Source organism: Saccostrea echinata, unplaced genomic scaffold, assembly GCF_033153115.1.
Source record: "Saccostrea echinata isolate AGI-Se365-2 ecotype Australia unplaced genomic scaffold, CSIRO_AGI_Sech_v1 ptg000056l, whole genome shotgun sequence".
NCBI classification, from domain to species: domain Eukaryota; kingdom Metazoa; phylum Mollusca; class Bivalvia; order Ostreida; family Ostreidae; genus Saccostrea; species Saccostrea echinata.
In genome coordinates, this window is record NW_026889805.1 from 9,055,668 (window position 1) to 9,082,900 (window position 27,233).

The 27,233-nt window shown below is 33.2% G+C and overlaps 1 protein-coding gene across 1 annotated transcript in view; it reads right to left on the reverse strand.

The window, feature by feature from the left end:
* Positions 1-27,233, reverse strand: part of LOC133173118 (low-density lipoprotein receptor-related protein 1-like) — a 135,071-nt gene that overhangs the window by 56,041 nt on the left and 51,797 nt on the right. The window contains 28 exon segments of the mRNA XM_061308049.1: positions 1,846-1,977; positions 2,240-2,359; positions 6,320-6,465; positions 7,750-7,906; positions 8,132-8,359; positions 8,475-8,609; positions 11,050-11,169; positions 11,523-11,715; positions 12,062-12,266; positions 12,564-12,756; positions 12,886-13,122; positions 13,720-13,850; positions 15,588-15,857; positions 17,791-17,938; positions 18,231-18,368; positions 18,488-18,619; positions 19,587-19,709; positions 20,051-20,356; positions 21,502-21,602; positions 22,196-22,382; positions 22,507-22,743; positions 22,980-23,202; positions 23,430-23,577; positions 23,757-23,927; positions 24,033-24,237; positions 24,784-24,978; positions 25,333-25,458; positions 25,552-25,675. Coding sequence (XP_061164033.1) covers positions 1,846-1,977; positions 2,240-2,359; positions 6,320-6,465; positions 7,750-7,906; positions 8,132-8,359; positions 8,475-8,609; positions 11,050-11,169; positions 11,523-11,715; positions 12,062-12,266; positions 12,564-12,756; positions 12,886-13,122; positions 13,720-13,850; positions 15,588-15,857; positions 17,791-17,938; positions 18,231-18,368; positions 18,488-18,619; positions 19,587-19,709; positions 20,051-20,356; positions 21,502-21,602; positions 22,196-22,382; positions 22,507-22,743; positions 22,980-23,202; positions 23,430-23,577; positions 23,757-23,927; positions 24,033-24,237; positions 24,784-24,978; positions 25,333-25,458; positions 25,552-25,675 — 4,831 coding nt within the window.

Consider the following 27,233-nt stretch of genomic DNA (forward strand, 5'->3'; position numbering starts at 1 on the left):
TAACGAAACCCGATATCGGTGATCACATAACTGTATACTATAACTATATATTATTTTGTATCAGCATGTATAAGCCATCGATACGATTGAATTTTGTAAATCCATTGAGATGATTCTTCTGCATGTACATAAAGATGGTGGATTTCGGTGCGGAAATGCAGATGATTATCTTAATGCGTATTTTTTTCATTCCTTTTTTTAATTTTTTTTTTAATTTTCACTTTAGACAGCAACCCATATCATTATTATTTCGCTTGTTTTAAAAAGGTATAGCGTGATATCTTTGCTACACTCTCTATTAATTTGTTTACAATTTAAGTCATGCCTGTTAACACTATCAACAACAGTATTTTGAATTATTTCAGGGAGGGGGGGGGGGGTTAGTAAAGAAAGACACCGTGGCGGGAATTTCTAAAAACTTACAATTTGATGGTATCATCCAGTTGGGTTTACATGTAATTAAATCATATACATGTAAATACATGTAGGGGCACTATCTAGAGCGTTAAAAACTTTTCAGCAACATCCCAAATAATTTACAGCCTTTATGACGTCACAACTGACGTATTACTAGTACCGTCATACATAATGACCTAGTCATAGTAAAAACCACAAAGTTTTTCCAGACATTTATTTCAGAAAATGTATGTAGTTGACTATTTTTCACATTTAGCGTTTTAAATGAACAATTTACTGATTTTCTAGCATATTTTGTGAAATTTATATTTTTTTTATTATTACATGAATTGAATGTAAACGATTGATCTACAAATTAAGGATTATTTGATCCATCAAAATTTAAATATAAAATCAAATTTCATATTGGCCACAGCCACGAACAACAACGATATTAAACATAAAGATTTGTATCGGTAATATCTATATCTATGGGAAGTATAAAAGTTGTTCTTAACTGTGGCCACATCCAACTTTGGGAAAATCTGTCGAAAAAACGGCATTTTTTAACGTTTTTATGAAACCGTCGCATTTTCCAACCGTCGCACGTGTTTAATGGCGCATTATATAACGATATAAGTTATGTATGGAAAAGAAAAATGTTGTCCTCTAATATTTAACGTATAGTACTCTTCTTGAATCGAAACTTTATTTTTGTGAAAAACACAGGGCCAAATATGATGGTTCGTGGCTTTAGCTCTTTGAATCTACACTATCTAATGAAGCTTTCACATAATTTTCAACTCTTCTGGTCTAGTGATTTTTTAAGATTTTTTACTATATATTCTTATGTAAAACTTTGATTGCCTATTGTAGCCACACCCTACCACCGAAAGTCATGATTTGAACAAACTTAAATTTATGCTAGGTAATAATGCTTTCACATAAGTTTCAACTTTTCTTGCTCAGTGACTCTTAGGAAGATTTTTGAAAGATACCACTATATTTTCACTAATTCTTAATTATTTCCCATTCAAAGAATTTGTGGTCCTTCATTTTGAACAAACTTGAATCATCTTTACCCAAGGATGCTTTGTGGCAAGTTTGGTTAAAATTGCCCCTTGGTTCTTGAGAATAAGTTGAAAATGTGAAAAGTTTACAGACAAATAGATGCAAGACAAAATGTGATCAGGAATGCTTACTTGTGGTTTCAGGTCAGGTGACCTAAAAAGTAAATAGGGCCTGTGAGATAAACAAAATGTGATAGAGAGTACCATCTAGAAATCTTTCAGATGGTTACTGCTAGACTTATGATGATGAAGTACCATGTTGACATAATTCATAGGGTACTTCAACAAGTGATACAGAGATAACCATGTACATGTAGATATGTGATTCAGGGAACAATTTAGATATATGAATCAAGGAGGGATTACGTTTCATACATACCACAACCATTCGCTACATCTTCATCCTCACTGTTAGGACAATCAGCGTCGCCGTCACAGAGCCAGTCTTTTGATATACAGCGGAAGGTGGAGAAGCACAGAAACTCATCTTGCTTACAGGTTCTGTTGACATCTAAATTAATCATTAAGAGATTTTTTTTAACAATTACTTAGTCATACAAATACTTCTGATCTTTCTCTTTCTAAATTTAATGTCTTTAATAAGAACTAGAGCGATAAAAGAGTCAGTTTTGAAAACTTTGCATTGATTACACATTTGTAAACTTAGTTGACTGGGATTAGTTGGACAAGTTCATGATCTATAGAAAAAATCAATTATGAATATGTCCATGTTCTGAACATGAATGCACTCAATTAATGCAAGATCTACTTACTACAGACATCAATGGATTCATCTGTTCCATTAAAACAGTCTGGGTGACCATCACACTCCCAAGATTTTGGTATACATGTCCCCTCAGAACATTTGGTCATACTGCTATCACAATCATCATCTAAGAGAAGTATGGTATATTTGAAAAATAATTAATTACATGTAGATCTATATAGAAAAAATATATTCTGATAATTCTCCTTTTTCTAAAGACGATACTAATTTCATCAATGCAATTTAATTTAAGGCAAAAACAAATGTAATTTTTTATGAATGTTGAGTCAAGAGTTTTTAAGACAATATATATTCACTCCTATGTAAAACTTGTCCACCACTAACACCCTCCCCCCTGGTCAATCATTGTGTGGCCCCTGCAAATAGCCTTAAGAGCTATGATTTGTACAATTGATTCATTTAAGTATCTAATTGGAAATATTGGACATTCAATATGTCATAACTCAGAGGCTGTGTTGACAAATTGAATAACACATGTTAGCTTGGTATTAAGGTTTGTTAATGCACAGCTGTCCTTCATTCGACACATTGAACATCCAAAATATACAATTAAATGCTAATATTTACATTTTTAAATTTCATGGTAGATTGATAAAGTTTCATTTATTTAAATACTAGGTTTATTATGCCTGTTTAAATTATATACATTGCACCTGAACAGCTAAATTGAAAGAGCAGCTGTTAATGTTAAATGTGTTGAGTGTAAATTTTGATTTTCACTCATGACATTGCACGGTGTTCCAACATCCAACTAAAAATCATAACTTAACCTATTGACCTCCTCATCTGTGTTATGGTGTTTTGAATGTCAAAGCTTTCCAACATTTTATAAGGAAAATACATGTGGAATGTATATACTGATTAATAAATGGAGTTTTACATCCCTGCAAGAATCTTAACTCATCCCAAGACTCCACTACAGCAAAAGATGCAATATTTGGATCCAATGAAGTTTTGATTTATCTGCATGACTGTATGGTTTTCAAAAAGATTATTTTTTCCTTACTTATTTCCCTTTCGAAAGGGGTATGACTCCTTATCTTAACAAACTTGAAAGCTCTTAACTCAAAGATTTTCTAAAGCAAGCTGGGTTGAAATTGGCCCAATAGTTCAAATATCTAGTCAAAAATGTGAGAGGTTTACAAAGATGGACAAATACGAGGGTTGACCCAGAAGTAATGTAACAGTGTCCATATCTTTTATATTTGGTGTCATATTATCAAATACAATATACCAAAATATGCACATATATAAATCTAATTAACATTGGAACTTTGGTTTAATTATGTTAAAATAAATTAATTTTACGGTTGTTTCAAACATAAGGCATATGGGGTGTCGCTGCGTCACAACAAAACGTCACTTTTGAAAGCGTATTTCTTTAGGATGAAATAGACAAACACAAAAAAGATATAAAAACGGGACTAATCGGCCAATGATTTTAAAAGACAAAATTTATGCCATTTTCTAATGATTAGTTGAAAATTAAATGATGTCATTGTTATTTTTGATTATAACCGTTGAGTTTTACTCTGATGTATTGAACAAAGGACGTGTCAAAATGGGGGAAAAAATGCCGGAGCAAGCTGTAATGCATTTTGCATTTTTACCTCAAAATGGGGAAATTACCAGTAGAGACAAGTTATGTAGATAAATCAGAGTCACAGTGAAAAGACGTAAATAAGAGTCTTGTTTATAGATGGTTTCAGGTATTTTGGGGAGGGTGATGGGTCATTGAATAATTAGCAGAGGACAGGAAGACCGAAAGATGAGAGGTCGGACGGAAACGTTTAACTGGTGTCTGTCTGATGTTGTCAAAAGACATGCATGTATAGATCTGTTATGTAAAGGGATATGAACACTTTGTCTTGTGTACTGTTCAAAGAATTTTGACAGAGGATTTAATTATGAAAAGAGTGAGTGTAAGATGGGTACCAAGAATTCTTAAAGAACAGAAATTTGTGAACGTGTTAGTGAATCTCAAATATTTTTATTGGGAAACGTTTGAATGTATGACGACGTGTATCATTTATATGACGTAATTTAGATGCGGCAACTACCAAAATCGCACTTTGTATATAATACGATATTTATAAATGTATAAATCATGTTGAATTGAAATTTTCAGATCTGATTTAAAATAAATATAGTTTCCATTATTTATAATTTTGTTGTTTTACGTCGACTAGTAACAATATAAATAGAGCTTCCATTATTTATAATTTTGTTGTTTTACGTCGACTAGTAACAATATAAATAAAGCTTCCATTATTTATAATTTTGTTGTTTTACGTCGACTAGTAGCAATATAAATATAGCTTCCATTATTTATAAGTTTGTTGTTTTACGTCGACTAGTAGCAATATAAATATAGCTTCCATCATTTATAAGTTTGTTGTTTTACGTCGACTAGTAGCAATATAAATATAGCTTCCATCATTTATAATTTTGTTGTTTTACGTCGACTAGTAGCAATATAAATATAGCTTCCATCATTTCTAATTTTGTTGTTTTACGTCGACTAGTAACAATATAAATATAGCTTCCATCATTTCTAATTTTGTTGTTTTACGTCGACTAGTAACAATATAAATATAGCTTCCATCATTTCTAATTTTGTTGTTTTACGTCGACTAGTAACAATATAAATATAGCTTCCATCATTTCTAATTTTGTTGTTTTACGTCGACTAGTAACAATATAAATATAGCTTCCATCATTTCTAATTTTGTTGTTTTACGTCGACTAGTAACAATATAAATATAGCTTCCATCATTTCTAATTTTGTTGTTTTACGTCGACTAGTAACAATATAAATATAGCTTCCATCATTTCTAATTTTGTTGTTTTACGTCGACTAGTAACAATATAAATATAGCTTCCATCATTTCTAATTTTGTTGTTTTACGTCGACTAGTAACAATATAAATATAGCTTCCATCATTTCTAATTTTGTTGTTTTACGTCGACTAGTAACAATATAAATATAGCTTCCATCATTTCTAATTTTGTTGTTTTACGTCGACTAGTAACAATATAAATATAGCTTCCATCATTTCTAATTTTGTTGTTTTACGTCGACTAGTAACAATATAAATATAGCTTCCATCATTTCTAATTTTGTTGTTTTACGTCGACTAGTAGCAATATAAATATAGCTTCCATCATTTCTAATTTTGTTGTTTTACGTCGACTAGTAACAATATAAATATAGCTTCCATCATTTCTAATTTTGTTGTTTTACGTCGACTAGTAGCAATATAAATATAGCTTCCATCATTTCTAATTTTGTTGTTTTACGTCGACTAGTAGCAATATAAATATAGCTTCCATTATTTATAATTTTGTTGTTTTACGTCGACTAGTAACAATATAAATATAGCTTCCATCATTTCTAATTTTGTTGTTTTACGTCGACTAGTAACAATATAAATATAGCTTCCATTATTTATAATTTTGTTGTTTTACGTCGACTAGTAACAATATAAATATAGCTTCCATTATTTATAATTTTGTTGTTTTACGTCGACTAGTAACAATATAAATATAGCTTCCATCATTTCTAATTTTGTTGTTTTACGTCGACTAGTAACAATATAAATATAGCTTCCATCATTTATAAGTTTGTTGTTTTACGTCGACTAGTAACAATTTTATCAAAGTTGTGACATTGCTTTTGCATCAACCCTCGTAATATTCACTAACAAACTTTATCTGATAAGTTCATTTGAGCTTTCTGCTCAGATCATCTAATAATCTCAAATCATATTTTTAACTTTAGCGAAGTGCCAGGGATGTCCTTGTGATTCGTTATAAACCTAATTTGTAAAGTTCACAATATGTTTTTAAACTACAGGGAATGAAATCCACTTGGCTCTAAGCATTAATTCATTATAAGCGTGTCCATTGTAACCATGTTTTACTGCATTTTCTTTCTTCCAATTTATCAATGAAACATCAGTAGTTTCTGTAAAGGTCGAGTTCTATTTTAACGATAAATCAGATTTAGAGATTACAGATAGACAAAAATGTGGGTAACACCTAATCAATACCACAAAATCCATACCACAAGTTAATTCATCAGATTTGTCCAAACAGTCATTGTCTAAGTCACACTTCCATGCACTGGGAATACAGCGATTGCCATCCTTACAGAGAAACATGTCTGGTCCTTTACAATCACCTTCTGTATATAAAAAATGTGATACTGAACTTCAAGCATAAATTGAAACAGTCTGTTCCTTTTAATCATCTGTTTCAATCACAGTCATATAAAAACAAAAGGCCCATGGGCCACATTGTTCACACATAAGCACTCTGGCGGGAGAAAAAGCAGAAATTGGTTCATTATTGAAAAGTTTACATATATAAGTGGTCCGAACCCCCCCCCCCCCTTTGCAGTTGTGATTTGAAACAAGAGGCCCAAGTGCCTTAATGGTCACCTGAGTATAAAGTAACACTGTAAATGTCCAAAGATTGAATATAAAATAAAACAAAATAAGCTGATAAATGAAGCTATGTTGCCTAAAAGCAAGAGAAATATGATGATCAGGGATAAGCAAAATAATTAATTTAGTGCTCAGTAACATATCTCAAAGTTGATCTATTTACTTGCCTACACTTGCCCCCATTTGTCACTATCCCCATGCAGACTAAGTAAAACAATAGTTCTTAAGCATTTTAGTAAAACGATTCCAGTCCCCCTAACACTGGCCTCACTTATCTTTGAAGAACATTTAATGTACAAATATAAGGTAGTTCTGTCCAATTTTTATTTATCTATTATTTACAAGTCTACCTGACCATTAAAAACTATGAAAGTACTTTTTGTATTAAAAATTATAAAAATTCTTGTATAGTTCTGTTATTCAACTGACCTCTCAAGTACATTATTTACAGTGATTTTAAAATCATCATAGCAAAGGTGAATAACTTCTTTCAGTAGAATACAAATTAATTAATTTGCAGAATTTTAACAATTTGGTAAAAATACCCTTGCTCATTAAAACTTTATAGACTCTGTTTGCTGCCTAAATGCCCAGGAGCAGAGAAGATTTTCAAAGAAATAATTCATTTTCACTATAGATTCAACAAAGCCCCACCCTAACACCAAAGCCTCTGACCCAGGGGTAAAAAAAATTCACACTTTCACAAGAGGCATCCTTGCTCATCATGAAAACATGCACTTAGTATGTCTGCTAATTACCCATGGGCAGAGAAGAAAATTTTCGACTTTTCTATGAAAAGTAAAGGACAACAACAAAGACGACAACATCACACAGCAGGCAAATTTTGATTACGAAAGCTCACTTTGAGCCTTTGCCCCAGGTGAGCTATAAATATTTAAATGGATTGTTTGGTATATGTATGCCTATAACCAGAAGTTGAATATAATTATAGAATATATCCTGCATTCCAAATGCTGTCTTAATCACAAATGATTTACATTTCAAACATATCTGAAGGAGACTAAGTGTATTTCTAATATTTATAAACTGCTATATACTTGTATTGGAGCAGTTCTTTTCATCTTCGGAGTCAGGACAGTCTCGTTTTCCATCACAAATCCAGGATTCCATGATACACAGAGATGTTGTGTTACAGGATACCCAGTGGGCAGTATCCTCATGATGAATTGCAGAACAGTTGAAATCTTCAAATCAAAGAAATTCAACACAATTACCAAATCTTGACAGCACAAATAAAAAGAGAAAAAATTCACCTGAATAACCATTTTGGCCTTTTTTATAGAATGCACTTTTTTACTTTTCTACAGCAAGTCTTTACATTTCATTCAACACATACTCAACTACAATAAAATATTCTTCAACTTATAACCTTGTAATCAAAATCAGTTATGATTCATCTAGCCACTCACCACATCCAATTTCATCTGAGTTATCATCACAGTCAATGTCCATGTCACAATGGTATTTCCTATTAATACACTGTTTGTTCCTACACTGGAATTCTGTATCTGGGTTACACTGACAGTCTCTCTCGTCTGAGCCATCCAAACAGTCAAACTTCCCATCACATTGTTTCCCAAAAGGAATACACTGGTAGTTGTTACATGTGAAATACTGGGAGTGGCAGTGCTCCTTATCTGTACACAATAACATGTGACATATTCTTATGATGACACACAAATGTGCAACATAAAATGAATACAATTAATTATATAGTAATGAAAAAAAAGTATCATTATGATTAAAACTCACTGCAAACAACAGCAGATTCATCACTTTCATCTAAACAGTGTGGAATTTTATCACAAGTTTGAGTGATTTTGATACATTTTTCTGCATCATGGCACAGAAAGTCTGTAACTCCACAGTTGTCTATGGTCTCATTTTCTGCAAGAATATTTGACAGAATAAGATGAAGAGGGGCAACCCAAGTGGAATTGCTATTACTACACACACTATTTAAAGGAGGTAGAAGCAGCAATTGTTTAATGTTAAAATCAAAGGTACATTCTCTTCATTACAAGTCACACACACTTTTTGCAAGTAAGTATGACAAATATAATAATTCAATCATATTTAACACCTTTTCTCCCAATGATCTTCAACTGGACAAGTGATCTTGGGTCAAGGTCATAGTACACCCATTGTATGAGCTTATTAGCTGGACAGAATTTTTTCACTTTTTCTGTCAATAGCCTTGAACACATTGAAATGACCTTGCATGAAATGTCTTACCCTTTTGTACATAGAACCTTCCTGTATGTTTGGGCTTCCAATGTTTCTCTTTTAAAAAGAATCACTTTGTTATATACATAGCACAGACCTATAAGGCTGGGGTTGGTTTTAGTCTTCACAAAAAGCTTATCGTTGTCTGTTCCAGTCAATGAATTTAGACTGCATACTAGTAGTAATCAGTTTCTCATGCAGCTATTTATTTCTAATCAATACAGATAGTATGATAAGAGAAACCTTTTTATAGACATTAATTCTGTAGCATGATTTTATATTATGAAAAGTTATTTGATAGTTTTCTTTTTCATTGTAGTTATGGTAATTTTCCGTAAAATAATAAAAATATGCCATTGCTCTACGTCCATACATATTAATGAAGTCCAATGGAGTGCATTTACTAATTCATATATGTAGCCCTACTGTTTAAAAATTTGGGATATGAATTAAGACCATTGAGCTTAAACAAGAGGCCCATGGGCCACATCGCTCACCTGAGTAACTTTGGCCATGTTGCTCTTTACCAGATTTCCCCACTTTTAATATACCTATTGTGGCGCCGCCCTACCCCCGGGGGTCATGATTTGAACAATTTAGAATCTACACTACCTCAGGATGCTTCCATATAAGTTTCAGCTTTTCTGGCCCAGTGGTTCTTGAGAAGATTTTTAAAGATTTTTCTTATGTATTTCAATGTGAAACTTGGATTCCCTATTATGGCCCTGCCCTACCCCTGGGGGTCAAGATTTGAACAATTTAGAATCTACACTACCTCAGGATGCTTCCATATAAGTTTCAGTATTTCTGTCCCAGTGGTTCTTGAGAAGAAGATTTTTAAAGATTTTTCTTATATATTTCCATGTAAAACTTGGATTCCCTATTGTGGCCCGCCCTGATTTGAACAATTTAGATTCTACACTACCCCAGGATGCTTCCATATAAGTTTCACTTTTTCTGGCCCAGTGGTTCTTGAGAAGATTTTTAAAGATTTTTCTAATATATTTCAATGTAAAACTTGGATTCCCTATTGTGGCCCCGCCCTACCCCCGGGGGTCATGATTTGAACAATTTAGAATCTACACTATCCAAGGATGCTTCCACATAAGTTTCAGCTTTTCTGGCCCAGTGGTTCTTGAGAAGAAGATTTTTTAATGACCCCACCCTATTTTTGTCTTTTCTTGATTATCTCCCCTTGTAAGGGGACTTGGCCCTTTATTTTAACAATTTACACTCCCCTTCACCCAAGGATACTTTGTACCAAGTTTGGTTAAAATTGGCCTAGTGGTTCTTGAGAAGAAGTTGAAAATGTGAAAAGTTTACAGACGGATGGACGGACGGACAGACAGACAGCTAGACAGATGGACGACGGGTGATCAGAACAGCTCACTTGAGCTTTCAGCTCAGGTGAGCTAAAAATACAAGCACCATGTATACATTCCAGCTCAATAATCCAGAAAAATAGCAAATACACTGAATTTATTAAATTTTAAGGTAATCAGATTAATCAAATATATATATTAAAAGAATTTACTTTAGAATGAACCTGCTCAAAAATTTAACTTGGTCACTCATCCATAAAATGTAGGTCAGATCCAGCATCCAAAGCAAGCCTGGTAGTGTGCATCCTTAGATGTATCATCCATGCATGTTTGGTCAACATAAGGCTTATAGTTACTTCAGATGAACATTCTCAAAAAATTTTAACCTGGTCACTCATCTGGAAAATGTAGGTCAGATCCAGCATCCAAAGCAAGTCTGGTAGTGTGCATCTTTAGATATATCATCCATGCAAGTTTGGTCAATATAACTTATATAGTTACTTGGAAAGAAGACCTGCTTCAAAAACTTTAACCTCCTCCATAAAGGTTAACCTGCATCAAAAACATTAAACTGGGCATTCTTCACTTGAAATTGCAGCATCTGAAACCTTGACTGGTACAGTGAAATATGCTAGAAGCATTTTCCATGCATCTCTGGTTAGTATAGGGCATAGAAGTTCTTGAAAAATAATCTGCTCCAAAAACTTTAACCTGGGACACCTATGTAGCGGGTATTACATAAGCTCCCCAAACTTCATTAATGTGAGCTAAAAACTTACTTATACATCGAACTCCATCATTAAGTAGAAAATAAGAGTCATTGCAGTAGCAGACTGCATTTCCTTTTACCACCTTACACTTCTGAGAACATCCTGCATTCAGACATGGATTCTGCGTACCTGTACAATATTACAATTTTCATTAAAACCTTCCTTCATAATACCATTTCAGAAAAGTTACCCATGAATTTATCATGGACTAGAATTTACTATTCATTAAAAAAAGGAGTCATAATCCTTATGTACTGTGAAATCATCATTGTTCATGGGGGACCAATGTTCGTAGATTACGTAGGCAACACTTACCAAAGAACTCCCCACTATGTCAACACACTGTTCATTGAATCCTCTGTATAAATAAGTTATCCCACAAGCAGAAGAATTTTGATTGCCCACAAACATTGATCCCCAAGATTTTAAATGATTCCACAGTTTTGAGTCACTAGAAATGAAAAGTGAAAACCAAGACTTACAGTCATTGGCATCCTTAGCAAATACAGTAATTCCCATTGGCTGTCTATTCAGATTCTTGCTTAGGAAGGCGTAGTCATTGCTATCGTACTTGTTAACTCGGACCACAGCATGAAGTAACCAGTCTGTCCAGTAGAGATGATCCCCATACAAGGCCAGACCAAAAGGATGCTGGGGGATTGACGTCATCACCACCTGACATTTTATCATACACATGTTCAGTCAGATTAAATAATCTCGTTAAACTTTTTATCATCTGACAGTCATGATTCTAATTATGGTTGACAGCATAATTACAGTCAAACCTCATTATCATGAACTCAAAGGGACCATAAAAAAAACTTTGATATATATCGGAGGATTTGAGATATTGAAGTTAAAATACTTAAAGAAAATGTGATTGGTACTTCAAAATCATTTTGACATATCCATAGTATTTGAGATATCAGTGTTTAAAATACTGAAGTTAAACTGTATAATTTATCAAATATTTGGATGCATTTATAAAGAATGCAAAAGAATGTTAGATGATTTCCCGTACCACTCTGTTATTTCCATCAAAGTCACACCTCTCAATCTTGTCAAGTCGAGCATCAATCCAATACAAAAGCTGTTCCTTATGATCTATGGCGAGTCCATTTGGCGTACTTATATCAGTTTTTATGATATACTGAGCACTGTAACCACTAAAGAAGGCCCGCTGAATACCTGGCTGACTGCTGTGCCAGTTTGTCCAAAACATATGTCTAAAAATCAATGTGAAATCTGTATGATATTCACATCTCTTGAGTAAATAGATATTTTGAAATTTTCTTGATTACATGTAAAGTGAAATTTAAAAATCATAAATCATATAACTCATTTTCTTCAAAATTCGTGCAAAATGTCTTCATTGTATATGGAAAACATGAGAAATATTTTTTTTAAGTCACATGAGAATATCTTTGAGAAATCAATATTCTAGATAAACTGATATCATTACGAATTAGCAATGTTAAGGCATATACATGTAATAAAAGGAAAATCTTCCATTGAGTTCTTACTGTGTACAGCTATCGACAACAATAGCTCTCGGATGATCGCTAGTGGATAACTGGATCAGTTTCTGTGGAGGCCCGCTGGCATTCCCTGTTTCCGGATTTATCTTGACACGGTTAATAGAGGAATTTGTGTAGCTGGTCCAGTAAAGAGTGTTGTTTGATGAATCATATGCAAGGCCTTCCACTGAACCAATCGCTGCAGTGAGTGAAATATGGCAAATCATTCTTCCGAGTACGAACAATCAAAAATGGCCATATTAAAGCTTATATAGCTATAATTAAAGATTATATAAGTGCTTATTTAATGGATACCAGTTATACTTACAAGGAATGACTGTAGTAATGTTTGAAAAAGATGAGCCATCCATCCAGACTGACTGTATATTAGACTGCTGAATATCACTAAAGAATACTCTACTCTGACTGTAATCGGCAGTCAAAGCGATCACATTCCTGATCAAAATTTTGTCAGAGATTTCTTCTGTTGGCTTATTTTTATTTCCCGTCATATGTAAGCTCTGAATAGCTGTTACTTTAGAAAACAGTAAATAACTGTCGTGGTCTGCAAATTACACACAAGAAAAGCTGGCATGAGGAACATTCACAAAGTATCTACATGCATTAAGAATTTCTGTGATGGAATATACTTAATTCACCAACAAAATGTCATTTCAGCTATCTATTTCCAACAGATCTTTTTATTAGAATATGTAATCAATTCTTTATTTTATTCAGCAGAAATTATGTGACACTTTGCATTTTCTTTTATTACATCTAGTTAACACATTTCTTTAAAAGCAATAGAATGGCATACCTATACATTTTTTCTTGTCTGTATCCAATTTTCCATATGTACAAGCACATGTTACCATTTTCTTACTATTAAACAAGCAGATTTCTTCACAACCACCATTTTTATCTGTACAAGAATTGTTGCCTGTAAGAAGAAACCAAACACACCACTATAATCAGATGTTAAAGATGAACAAGCCACCTACATAAATCATAACTGTAACTCCCATATATATCATCAAAATTCTCCATAACCATTAATCATAAATTAAACTTCCAACATATTAAACTGAATGATTTCCATTACCTTAGGGAAACAAAAAGACACACAGTATCCGTCCAATTTTTGCTGCTGACATACACATACCTGCTTGTACCAGTCTGTCAAAGACCTTTATACTGTTGAGAGTCTTTGGTAGCTTAGACTTGATTAATGTAGATGGGCTTGAGGATCCCTCCTTGGAGAGACTCAGTATGCTGGCATCAGAACTTGGAGGTCTGTTGATGATAAGTGTAATTGTTTGTACATGTACGGGTTAAACTATCAGTTTTACAGCAACAGAAGCACCCAGGTACCTTTAGTGTTATATTGTATTCACATCCAATGAGTATTTTTTTTCTCTTTAATTTATAAGAAAACTGTTAATAGGTTAACACAATCAACTCCTAAACTAGTTAGATAAGGAAATCCTGTCAGCCCTTATTTGTTCCTACTTTGTGCAAAAATCCTTGCCTTTCTAATAAAACAAGCACTGAAGTAGAACACATTGTTGTAAATGATAAAGAACAAGTCTCGAAATTAGAGTAAGGAACATGTAAAATGATTGTTATATGATATAGTTGAACCTATGGAAATATAACACTCTTCCACATCTATGTATAGAAATGGGTGATTTCCTTTTAAATTCTTGAGTCGACCATGTCGTCAGCAAGGCAGGTTTAGCTCTTTATACAGATATAAATATAACAAAATAAAGCCTTTCTTTGTTAATATGGGGATAAATGGCTGCAATCATTGCCAATTTTTTTTCTTTTTTTGATCCCTATATTAACAAACAAAGAAAGCAGTTACCCCTGGTTTTGCATAAGTCATACATGTGATAAGTCAAAGACCACAAAACTGTACAGGAGCCATAAAAAAACTGGAATTTGGGTGAAAAAACTGTACACTGCCTATCAAAAAATGGTATAAAATATCGCTTAAATTCTTCTGATAAGGCACCTTATTTCTAAACCAACAAATATATATTGTTGCAAATGTCTTATTTAAAAGTTGTAATAGAGGTTTAAATGCTTTAAAATTTCATATTTTGTGTTTTATAATCACAATGTTCTTATGAATCGACTGTAAATTAAGCTAGTTTAGATGATAGTTTGTTTGCCAGCTTTATATAGTATTAACGTGAGAGTCAATGTCTCCAATTTACATCTTGTTCATATTACTGATATATACATCAGCAATGCTAAATAGCAGCAGCAAATACAATCATACATAAATTTCAGCATATAAAATTAAACTTCAAACTATATTCTTTATTTCATTGTAATCATGGTAATAAACATCGTATATTTTATACCTATGGAGATCTGGGTCAGATTCATGGATATTAAGTCATGTATATATATCAACTTTAGAAGTTGGCTTAATTTTTTTCAATCAGTTACAAAACATTAACAGTTATAATTAAGTACCCCTTTAAAAATAAAGCTACCTAAAGTGGTATCTTAATACGGACTTTTAGCAAGATAATTATCCCAATTGGCAGTTCACACCTTCACCATGTTCACGCGCGATGGTTTATTATCAGAAGGTCAAGTGTCAAACACAGGTGACATTTTCCAGTGTCTCGCGAGCGAGAATGAGAGGAAAATGGTGGCATTTAGCGAGAAATTCAAAATACTGTACAAATTTTCATATTCCGTGAATTTTGGTGTCCCGCCGGTACACGATGAATGGGCTCGAAAAAAAGGTACATTTGGCGGTACGCTCGAAAAAAAAGGTACATTTTTGCGTACCGCCGGTACATATCACATGTATGATAAGTAAAGCACCAAGAGTGTTAAAGGATAAAAACTCAAAAGAACTGCAATTTAGTAATAATATTGTCACATACAGGTTGTTAACCATTAAAAAGAGATTTTTCACTAGAAATATGCACAACTTTCCAGCAAGTCCAATAAACAGTTATAGTATGTACAGTATATATCCAAATCTAATGAGAGCAGTCTACTTACACATTAATCCAGTACATTTTTGTCTTGAAAACTGTGAGTGAATAACAGTCTACCGATTTAGCGACTGTAATTTTTTCACGTGTGTCCAGATTTAACCTCACAATGATTCTATTTTGTCTATCACACCAATACAACTTCTTTCTGTTTGTATGATCTAGAGAAAGTCCAGATATGTTGGAGGTTGTCAAGTTCATCAAAATACGACGATCTGTTCCATCTAACGAGGCCTGCTCTATAGTCATGCTTATACTGTCCATCCAAATCATAGTGCTACAAAATAAACACAAAGAATTAATATGATCCTGGCAAACCTGATAATAAATCTTAATTTCTGTGTCAGCTTTCCTACATTTTTGGGTCAAGATCAAAGGAAAGGTCAAGGTCAAAAATTGTTGATGCAGTTGAAAAGGTTACATCAGTATGTATCAGCATATGAAGTTTGATAAAATATTATGAATGGTTTCTTTAAAACTTAGCTAAAACTTATTTAAGAAAAGTGAGGTCAAGGTCAAAGGAAAGGTCAAGGTCAAAAAATATTGATGCAATTGAATAGCTCTCATCAGTATTATCAGCATATGAAGTTTTTAAAAAATATCTTGAATGGTTTCATTAAAACTGAGCTACACACTAATTTAAGAAAAGTGAGGTCAAGGTCAAAGGAAAGGTTAAGGTAAAAAAACATTGATGCAGTTGAATAGCTCTCATCAATATCTATCAGCATATGATGTTTGATAAAAATATCTTGGATAGTTCTTTGAAACTGAGCTTTGAACAGAGCTAAACGCAAAGTGTGATGCAAGGACAGATGAAAGGATGGAAGGACAGAAGGACAGAAGACGGACAAGACAAACACTATATGCCCCTGCCATATTCATGGCGGGGCATAAAAATGTTGATGCAGTTGAATAGCTTACATCAGTATGTATCAACATATGAAGTTTGGTTACACTATCTTGAATTGTATCTTTAAAACTGAGCTAAACACTAATTTAGGAAAAGTGAGGTCAAGATCAAAGGAAAGGTCAAGGTCATAAAATGTTGATGCAGTTGATTAGCTCTCATCAATATCTATCACCATATGGTGATTGATAAAAATATCTTGGATAGTTTCTTTGAAACTGAGCTTTGAACAGAGCTAAACACAAAGTGTGACAGAAGGACAGACGGAAAGACAGCTAGACGGAAGACAGACATGACAAGCACTATATGCCCTGGCCATATTCATGGCGGGGCATAAAAATGTCTTCTTTGTCACCTTGTTTGCTTTTTAGTCACGCACGTGCAAACGAAATTTCACGTCGCAGAGCTTAGGTAGACCAGATAAGACAATAGCAGTCCAGGGTAATTGGCTTCAGAAAATCAATTGCAACAGACCCCCTCCCCCCACCCCATGACTAACCCAGTGGTCCCATATTTTGACCAATATCAGCTTTTAAAGTTGGCATCTGAGAAAAATGTGTTTGGCAACTAAAAATTTGCAATGGCGACTAAATTTTTCTGTTTAGGAGCCAGCTGGCGCCTAAATTTTAGAGGTCGCTTAGAGGCATGATATCATTTAATGAATGCTAAAAACTTCTAAAACAAACTAAGTTTACATGAAATAAGGAAAGAATAAGAGTTATCATTGTCAACAACAATCCAAAACACACAAATATGAAATGACAGTTGAACATCCGAAAACAGCAGACAATATGACATCTATGTACTAACCCTCTTTGGGATTTAGAATACCAGTAATCTGTGAACTACAACTTTCATCTACCCTTCTTTGGGATTTAGAACAATGTCCAGTGGATTCTATCATCTACCCCTCTTTGGTATTTAAAACAATATCCTGGATTCTATTACTTACCACTCTTTGGGATTTACATGTATAACAATGCTCAGTGGATTCTATCACCTATCCCTCTTCGGGATTTAGAACATTATTCTGTGGATTCTATCACCTATCATTCTTTTGGATTTAGAACAATGTACTGGGTTCTATTACTTACCCATCTTTGGAATTTAAAACACTGTCCTATGTTCTATTAATAACCCCTCTTTGGGATTTAAAACAATGTTCTGATGATTCTATTACTTACCCTTCTTTGGGATTTAAAACAATGTCCTAGGTTTTATTACTTACCCATCTAAGGGATTTATAACAATGTCCTGGGCTCTTTGGGATTTAGAACAACGTCCCATGGATTCTATATCTTACCCTTCTTTAGGGTTTAGAACGATGTTCTGTGGATTCTGTAAGCCATCATGAATGACGACGTATCTCCTGAGCTCTTCATCAGAGCTGGCCTTCTTTAGCTGTACCAATTCTATTACTTTCCTCTGAGAATCAGTCCAATACAAATGACCTATGCCAAAAAAAATGTACTGTAACAATGTGGAACTATGAAAATCAAAGTTTTACCTTTCTCATTTATACACAATCTGTCAAGTTTCACACCTTTTCTTTTAAATGAAAATACCATCAGAATAAAAGCTTAAATTCTAAAGAGAATCTCTTTAAAGTTGATTTAAAATTAAAATGTTATTCCATTCTCTTGCTCATATCTACGACCACATAGATGTACATCAATTATATATTAGTGTGGAGTAAAACAATGAATTTCCCACATTTATTTTTAAAACAATCCATTGCCTCACCTGCTATCCAGTCGACAGCTATATCTGTAATTCTACCAATTTCATCCGAAATGATCACCTCATATCCAGTTAGGTCACGCTTGATACGAGCAATCTGGTAATTTGGTGATGTCTCCACCCAGTAAATATAGTCTTGTGCTATTAAATATATAATAATACATAATGTACATACCATATTCTAGTAATGTTTGATAGGTTTTACCAACAATCTTGATAACAAAAGAGTCTGTTCTTTTGTTTGTTTTTCCTTCTCTCACCTGCATGAAAGTCAATAGCAGTGGCCTTCTGGATCTGGGAGATGAAGGGCAGAGCCTCAGTACTGTTCTGGGGGTCATATGTGATCCCCCTAATCTCTGACACAGCAGAGTATATGATGAGGGAATCAATTCCTACAAAAACATTTAAAACATAAGTGTCATTCATCCAGCCTAACCCCATACTCAAACAATATTAATTTCATATTGCAATTAAAGCTTAAGGTAGAGTTTTTCTTTAAGAAGTTCTCCATCTTATATAGACAGAAATTGAAGATATTTTTGTTTAGATCATGCTTGTTACTTCACAGTGCATCTACACATTGCTCATTTAACATATATTCACAATAAGAGGCATTGCTCAGCTTGTCTATGGCAAATTAAAAAAAAAATACCAAAAAAATTACAAAATAAAAAAAAAGAGTCTAAATTTTTGAAAAGATTTAAGAACAATCCTAAAACAAACCACAGCAATGCCTCTAACCGGGAGTTTTAACATAACCCGGACTTTTAACAGCTCAGAAGCAAGAATTAGTAACTAATTCAACAGAAGACTTAATTACAAGGCACTTTCAGGATCTCATACAATGTTGTTTAAACATTCCAGACAGCATTCAACATATAAAATCCTGACACTGATTGACTGGTATCAAAATGAAATCTTGCAATGAATTACATCAAGAGCAAACTCTATACTCAGGTTTGAATAAGGTGTGGGCATTGCCCAATGACCACGAACATGCTATAAATGACCAACATGGACCTTCAAATCTATACTGAAAGTTAAGATGCCATTAAATAAGGTAAAATGACAGAAAGCAACAACTTTAAACATTACATACGTCGTAAATCTGAAAACAAAAGTCCAAATGAAGTTCATCAATTACTAAAACAACATAATCCATATGTAGCAATTCATCATAAAAAATATTCAATCCATAAGATTTTTTTCTTTTTGAGAACAGAAAAAATATTGACAATCACCTACAAATAAATAAGATGCATACCAATATCAAGTACACATCTAGAAGTTCAATGTATATAAAATCTGCAATGAAAACACAGACAAATACAGATTGCATGTGACATTTAACATTCTTACCGACACAGTAAGTTTCATTTTTGCGTTGATACCCGGCAGTACACACACAGACACGTTTGTTTTTTCCTACTGGCAGACACAACTGAGAACAATCGCCATTGTTAGTTCTGCATGCATTGGTATCTGTCATAATCAAAATTACTGGAATAAATTCGAAGTCCATTCACACACACAAACATTTTTTTAAATTCTAAACAGGTCTTCTTAATCTAATGTTAATAGCATTAGTTTAGAAGATTGATTTAGAATTAGGTCATCTCATTTTACTGCAATTTTACAAGCTGTGTCTATTGTAAAGTTAGACACATCATCTTATAGGTGGCCTTAAAAAATTGCAATTTATCTTTTACTTCATTTAAAACAGATAATATCACAAAAACTAAATACTGGTTCTTGTCCAGAATAAGTCTATAAACACAGTATATGAACTATCTACTTTCAGAGGAGCTACATGTATATCTTACCATTGACTCTTTGTGACTTGTCATAAACAGCCATTGCTATGACATCATCTGTCTTGTCCCGTAAAATAGAATAGCTGTAGCCCTGCTCTCCTTTACTCAACTTTGCAATTTTGTGGTCATGTGCAATAAAGATGCCTTTTTGACCATTTACTGCAAACGCCATGGTGTACTGAATTTCTGATTGGTTACTGCTTGAGTTATAAATATTTTCACATTTTAGACTACTTAATATTTCACAGGCTATTATTGAATTATTCCTTTCACTGAGGAAATATATCCTGCCATCTGCTTCACTATATTTCAAATCTGAAACAGAAAATGTTAAGATTCCAGAACAAATCATAAAACAGAGTCAATACATATGATCTATAATTAAATGATAGCACAATTACGGTGAACTAATCAATGCCAAAGGTACTTGTGGATAGGACCCCCCTCTAAATTTTGTACAATTTGAAGTCATTTTTTAAAGACAATCATCTCTTTTTCTCACACTAAATGAATGAAAATTAAATTATAAGGAATGAAATTAATAGCTACCCAATTTATACGGTATAAAGTGGGTTGGAACAGTTGCGTTTACCTAAGGATTTTTCAACGCACTGACTGTAATGCTGTTTAAGGATTAATTGTGGGATTCTTACGAGATGCAGAGTCAATATGATAGTATTAACTAAGACAGAAATATATGAAGAGACAGTGTGAACCGACATTTTACGTTAAAATAAAATATAAACATGTTTTTAACCCAGAAAGACCAGCGGGGGTACAACGTAAACAAACCGGAGTGGCATACCTTTCTCTCTTATAATGTATAGTGAGGCATTTTTGGTGTGGAACGATTATTTTGGGGGTTTCACGATTTTTTCCTATGGTACACATGATGAATAAGTGCAATAAATATAATTTGTGAAAAAATGTCCAACAAGCACCGGGGTTGAATATTGGGGGGGGGGGGGGGGGGGGGGGTCCTGTCCACAATTCAATTAGTTTATTTAGCAATTAAGGGCCCTCATGGGGCAAAAAGAAAGTACATTGTAAATTAACATTTATATATAGTCATATACATGTAATACAATATAAACACACACAAACAAGAGAGAAAGAATTGCATGATTGATAGGAGAAAGACATAAAAAGAAAGAATAAACCAGATACATATACATGTTCATAAATTCTGCACAAATAATATCATACATCATATGTATGCAAATTTACATATTTATATCATACACATATTAAAGTACATATTTTTTTGCATAATTTATCATAAAACAGTTCACATGCCTCAGACTGACTTATGGTAATGCTTTTTGTAAAAATCTTCCACAAGTATCTGTGATCAATGCATTCAAATCCAATATTAAGAATAACCTTTACAAAATCACACAACTCTGTGTGCTATTATAACAAATAAGACCTGAAGCATACATTAGAAGTGAAATCATTACTTGTTGGTCTGTTGGCGTCTGTAATCTCAGCTTTTACATCACTCCCATCCATTTTAGCACCATAAATGTTGTCCTCATTAAAGACAGAGAAATAAAGTTTTCTGAAATAAAGAAAAATTAATTCAAAGGTCCTAGAGAACACATCTTTGTGTACTTACGTACAAAATAACAAATTTCCTGCAGAAATTTGTCACCGTGCACTTAAAGAGCATTTAAGATATATAATAGGAATTCAAGAAAACTGTATAATTTTCTACCCACTGATTAAACAGATATTGTAATTTTGTGGAATTATGACTCAACAGAAGAAAGTATGCTTACAAAATTAAAATTCTACTTCAATTTTATATGTTTTTACTGAGACAGAATATGACTCTGCTTCGTTAAAAATGTAATTAATTATATCTGTTAAGTTAATAATATACATGTATTTTAAAGCCAAGGGGAATGAAAATCACTTTGCTGTAAGTGTCAATTCATGATAAGCCTGTTTGCTATATTCATGTTTTACTGTATTTTGTTATAATGGTAAAATATTTATGATCAATGAATATTATACATGTATTTAATAATACTATATAATATAAATGTATAGGGGTGAATCTGCTCTTTATCTCAAGCAAGACTCTACCAGCACACAGAATTAACATTTATGCTTTATTGGAGAAGTCATTGTTCCAGATCTCATACATACCCAGAGATGGGGCTAACCGTGATAGAGTTGACTTTGGTGCTATTCTTCACAAAGATCTCCTTTCTGTAGGCCCCATCTAGATTGGCCACTGTAATGGTGCCCCTTTTGATTTTGTCATTATAGGTGGAAAAGTACATATTTTTGGAAATCCAGTCCACTACAAATCCATCTAAAGTCAATGCTCTTCCTAAGAAGAAAAGTCCAAATGTACTGGTATAAAGATAGTACTGCTTTTCTATACAAGCAAACTTGTTTCACTTCGTAGTTTATATAGAATAACATTTATTGGATTAGCTAAAATGCAATCATACCTGAGTCAATGACAGTTTTGACCTCTGACCCAGACAGAGGTGATTTATTTATGACCTTTAATTCTTGGTCAGCCCAGTATAAATGTCCCTCCTTTTCATCACTGACATCGTAATCAACTGCTATGGGCTTGTTAACATATGGAGTAGTTAAGGTGGGAATAACACTGAAATTGGCATTTTCCAGGTCAACTCCACGGATCTCATTTCTCCGTACAAACACCAGGAAACTTTGATCAGCTGTCAGAAAGAAATACTAATTCATAAATCTGTAGATTCAATATTTTCAAATCAAAATATCTAATTGACATAGCTACGAATTCTTCATCAAACACTTACACGTACCATAAACATGCATCTGCATATATTTGCTTAAGAAATATTATAGTTTTATAAATGATTTAGGTTACATTTTATTTTTTTCCTAATTACTAATTTGCCAAACAAAGTTAAAGACACTGTGATTATATCCGTACGTTTGCATGTTTTTCCGTCAGCGGCCAGCTCCATGAGATGAGGACAAACACAACCTACTGTGTTGTTGTAACTGATCAAACATAGGTGGGAACAATTTCCATTGTTTACTGCACAGGGATTGGGTGATGACAACTGACGTTTGGGATGATAGACTTGGATGTCAAATGGCTGGGTATTGGTTCGTTTAACTATTGTCACATTAGAGCCATCAAACTTGTTAGCCTTTAATAACAACATATGATTGATTTTAAATGTAAAAGAATTACAGTCACTAAATGATTTTAATTGATTTTTTTCACAGAACAGAATACAATGCATTTATAACTATAATTACCCGTATAAAGAAATGAAGACATTTTACCATACATGACTACAATATATTACCTAAAATCAACAAAATTACCCATACTACAATATCATTTAGAAATTCTAAAGACTTAAAATCTTACTGAGACAAGTGCATTAATGCCCCAATCTGTCCAGTAGACATGGTTACCAAACAGAGTCAGAGCAAACGGGTGTCTGATATTATCTCTGTCCTGTAGAACCTGACGATGATCATGTCCCTCATATGTCACTGTGTGAATGGAGTCAGATCTAAAAATTACAAACAAATTGAAAACATTTTTATTTGTAATCAACGCCTTCATCAAATTGAATTTTTCATGTGTAGAGTCTTAACTTTTTTTGTGATAAAAAAATTTACTATTGTACAAAAAAAAATTAAACCCTCATTCCTATAAAGTTCAGTAGACATGAACTGATAAGAACTGTACCTTGCATCAATCCAGTAGAGTCTTTTAAAGTCATAATCAATGGTTAATCCATTAGGCCAACCCCCTTCTACAATCCGTCTGATGTGAAATATTACATGTCTGTCTTCTCCAGCCATAGAGCAAGTCTCAATCCTAGGGCTGTTTGTATCCCAGTCTGTCCAAAACAGGGTTCTGAAAAAAAAAATATATTTATGGCTTACTTAAAAAGTCAGTTCACTTAAATGATACAAATTTGTTATGAAATCAGGAAAAGTCCACTAATGGTGAAAACCTTACCCGACTCTAGGATCCAGAACAATGGCTCTAGGACTGACCATGTTACCAGCAATAAGTGTGGTGCGATTTTCTCCATTAATGCCAGCGACCTCTATCTGGTAGAGTTTACTCTCCACCCAGTAAATCTTCTCTCCTATCCAGTCTATAGCCAGACCCTCAGTGGTGGCCAGCCCAATATCTACGATTGGTGTGATATCAGTCAAGGCTGTGAAGGCAAAAAGAAAATCAAGGTACTGTAAATACTGATACAATGTAATAATTTTATCACAAACAACTTAAAATATGATTTAAAAACATTTTCATGACTACTGACTTAAAAGACACTCATTTTCACAGTCATTTAAAGTGGGATCACAGTGTAGTTTCTGTGAATCAAGGTGGAGATACTATATAATAACAATTCATATCAAAACAGAATAAATATTCACTGTATTATAAAATTCTACAGAGGAGATAATGTAAATTATCAAAAAAGAATAAATTTTAACTGTACACATGAATAGTAAAAAAAACTCTTCCAAAATGTTCAACAGATTCAACTTTTCTTAAAGCTAGAAAAAGTTGGTTAAAATTACAATCATAATTTATATAAAAAGTCTTCCAATAAAGCCAATTTAATATACATTTAATTTCAATTATCTCAACTTGTTCACCTACACAGGTAAAAAAACAGCTCAAGCTTTTTGCTCTTGTAAACGTTACATGACTTCTTATTTATTCTTGTTTACTTGTTTAAATATCAGTAATTTACCATTTCCCTGTAGTTTGCCCCTGAAGATTTTGTCATCTGCCACGTCAGTCCAGAATATATATTGCTGGGCATAATAGAAATCTAAAGCCACTGTGTTGTGTAGGCCTGATACAAGGGCAGCATAATTGTGATTTGTAAGGTCCACACTGCGCATCTCATGGCGGTTAGAAAATATTACATAAACAGGCACATTATCTAAAATTCAAAAACAGATATCATCAAAATGTAAGTAGAATTGCTGCTCTCTACTTACATGTAAGATAGAGAACAAAATACACATTTGAGATGACTACAAAACCTATAACTTTGCTCTAACTAAAAAAAAAAATGAAATTCTGTATTCAAAGAGAAAACAGGATATAAGTAGAGAATATGAAAATAAATTCATAGAATTTTTTTAGATGAATAATGCACTGATAAACTAAACAAATAGCTATTTACAGAGCTATAAAATGTCACTGTGTTTGCTTGTTTTACAGAGGAAAGAAATTCTGTAATAACTTTTAATCTGATTTAGGTTTCATTATTGAAATCTAAATTGCCACTTGCCAAGTGGTCTGCATGTGAAGCCATCAGATTCCAAGTGGTAGCCCTTATTACAGGAACACACGTGCCCTCGCTGTGACTTCTCACACTTCTGTCCACATATACCCCATGTCTGACAAATGTTTGATGCTGAAAATAGGAATACATGTATATTGTTAACCAAAAGTCAAAACAGTTATCTAAATACTACAAAATATATCAAAATACTGAACTAATACATACGATTACAGGTCCTGTTGTCTGACCCCAGTTCTCTGTCCTGTTGACAGAGACAGATATAAGGATGCCTCACAAGGTCTGGTGGGGCAGGATGACAAATATCAGAACAACTGTGGTTCCTACAGCTCTCTGTTTCTACAACATCCAGATAACAATATACAGATTTATCAGTATAACAACATGTAGTATACAATATATAGCTTTATCCATAATAACATGTAGTATACAATATACAGTTTTATCCACATAATAACATGTAGCATACAATATACAGTTTTATCCAGATAATGAAAGAAAAAGTGAGCAAGCTCACATACCCCACACTCCCCAAAACTTGACAACTCAACACATAATGAATGGCACGGTGCACTTTAAATACACAGTATAATTCAAAAAGGGGCATTACTTGCAAAAAATCATCACAACAAAACTTCTTGCATATAAGGACATTCAAATCTTTGTATATTACAAACTTAATTGGGTTGAAGTTTCTAGATAAATAATGGAATCAAAATTTCTTGGCAACATACAAATCTACACGTTATGTCTGAAATACCTACGAAGTTTCAGGAAATTCCCCCTCCCACAGGTGGGGGTTCGGAGGGCCTCCCCCGAGAAATTTTCTTTAGAAATGGCTCCAAATTGTGCATTTTCCAGCATTTTAGATTGAATTTATAGTTAGCTTTTGAGCACTTTTTCTGGTTGATTTTCAAGACCGACTTACCCAAATTTTCAAGAATTTGAACAAAAAATTAAAATTTTGGGATTATTTTTAACTTCCATGTAAACATGAAAAAATGAGACTTTTCAAAAAAAAAAAATTAAATGTAAATCTTATAATATTAGAAATATCACCATTTGATATATAATATCCAATTCTTCATTTTAAAATGCACGTTCGATGTGTCGCATGTGAAGCTCTGACTACCAAAATACAACTGATTTGTAATTTCCCAACACTTAGAAAAAATTGGATTCTGTGTAGAGTCCCTAATTACTCTTTTCAACTACTTGACTATACTGTTTACATTCTGAAGAATAAATATAAATTATTTCTGGAAAATGGTTGGAATTATTGTTTATTCATTTGGGGGTGGGGTGGGGGGTTAATTATAATTTCTAACATAAATGCACTCTTTAATATTTTTTTTTTCTACCCACTTACCAGCCCAATGCTTGAAAAAAAGTCTTGAAAAACAATCAATAAAAAAGTGGCAAATTCTTGCTTTGACAGGACGTTCCTTATATATCAGTTTCATTTATGAAATATATTGTTAAAATGACACTGGTAAAAAAATTTTTTTTTGAAATTGGGGGGGGGGGGGGGGGGTCCAGACCCCCCCCCCCCCCCAACCCCCATGAATCTGCCATTGAGGAGTTATGCTGACAAACTGTTATTCAAATTCCTCAGTGATTTCAATTTGTTAAAGCAATATGCATTTTTGAGAATTTCATTTTGCTGTTAAAATGTGTTATTATGATAAATTTGTGAGTAATTTAACCCTTTATGATCAGTAAGACTACAATAAAGTACCGTAATTTTGGGGGTATAGGTCGATGGGGTATATAGGTCGAAAGGCTCATTTTCAGACGTAATTTTTAAAAAATCCTTAGATAGGACGAATCCGGAAGATAGGACGAGGCTTTGTTTATCGATTTTCTAGAGATTCTTACGTATATACTAC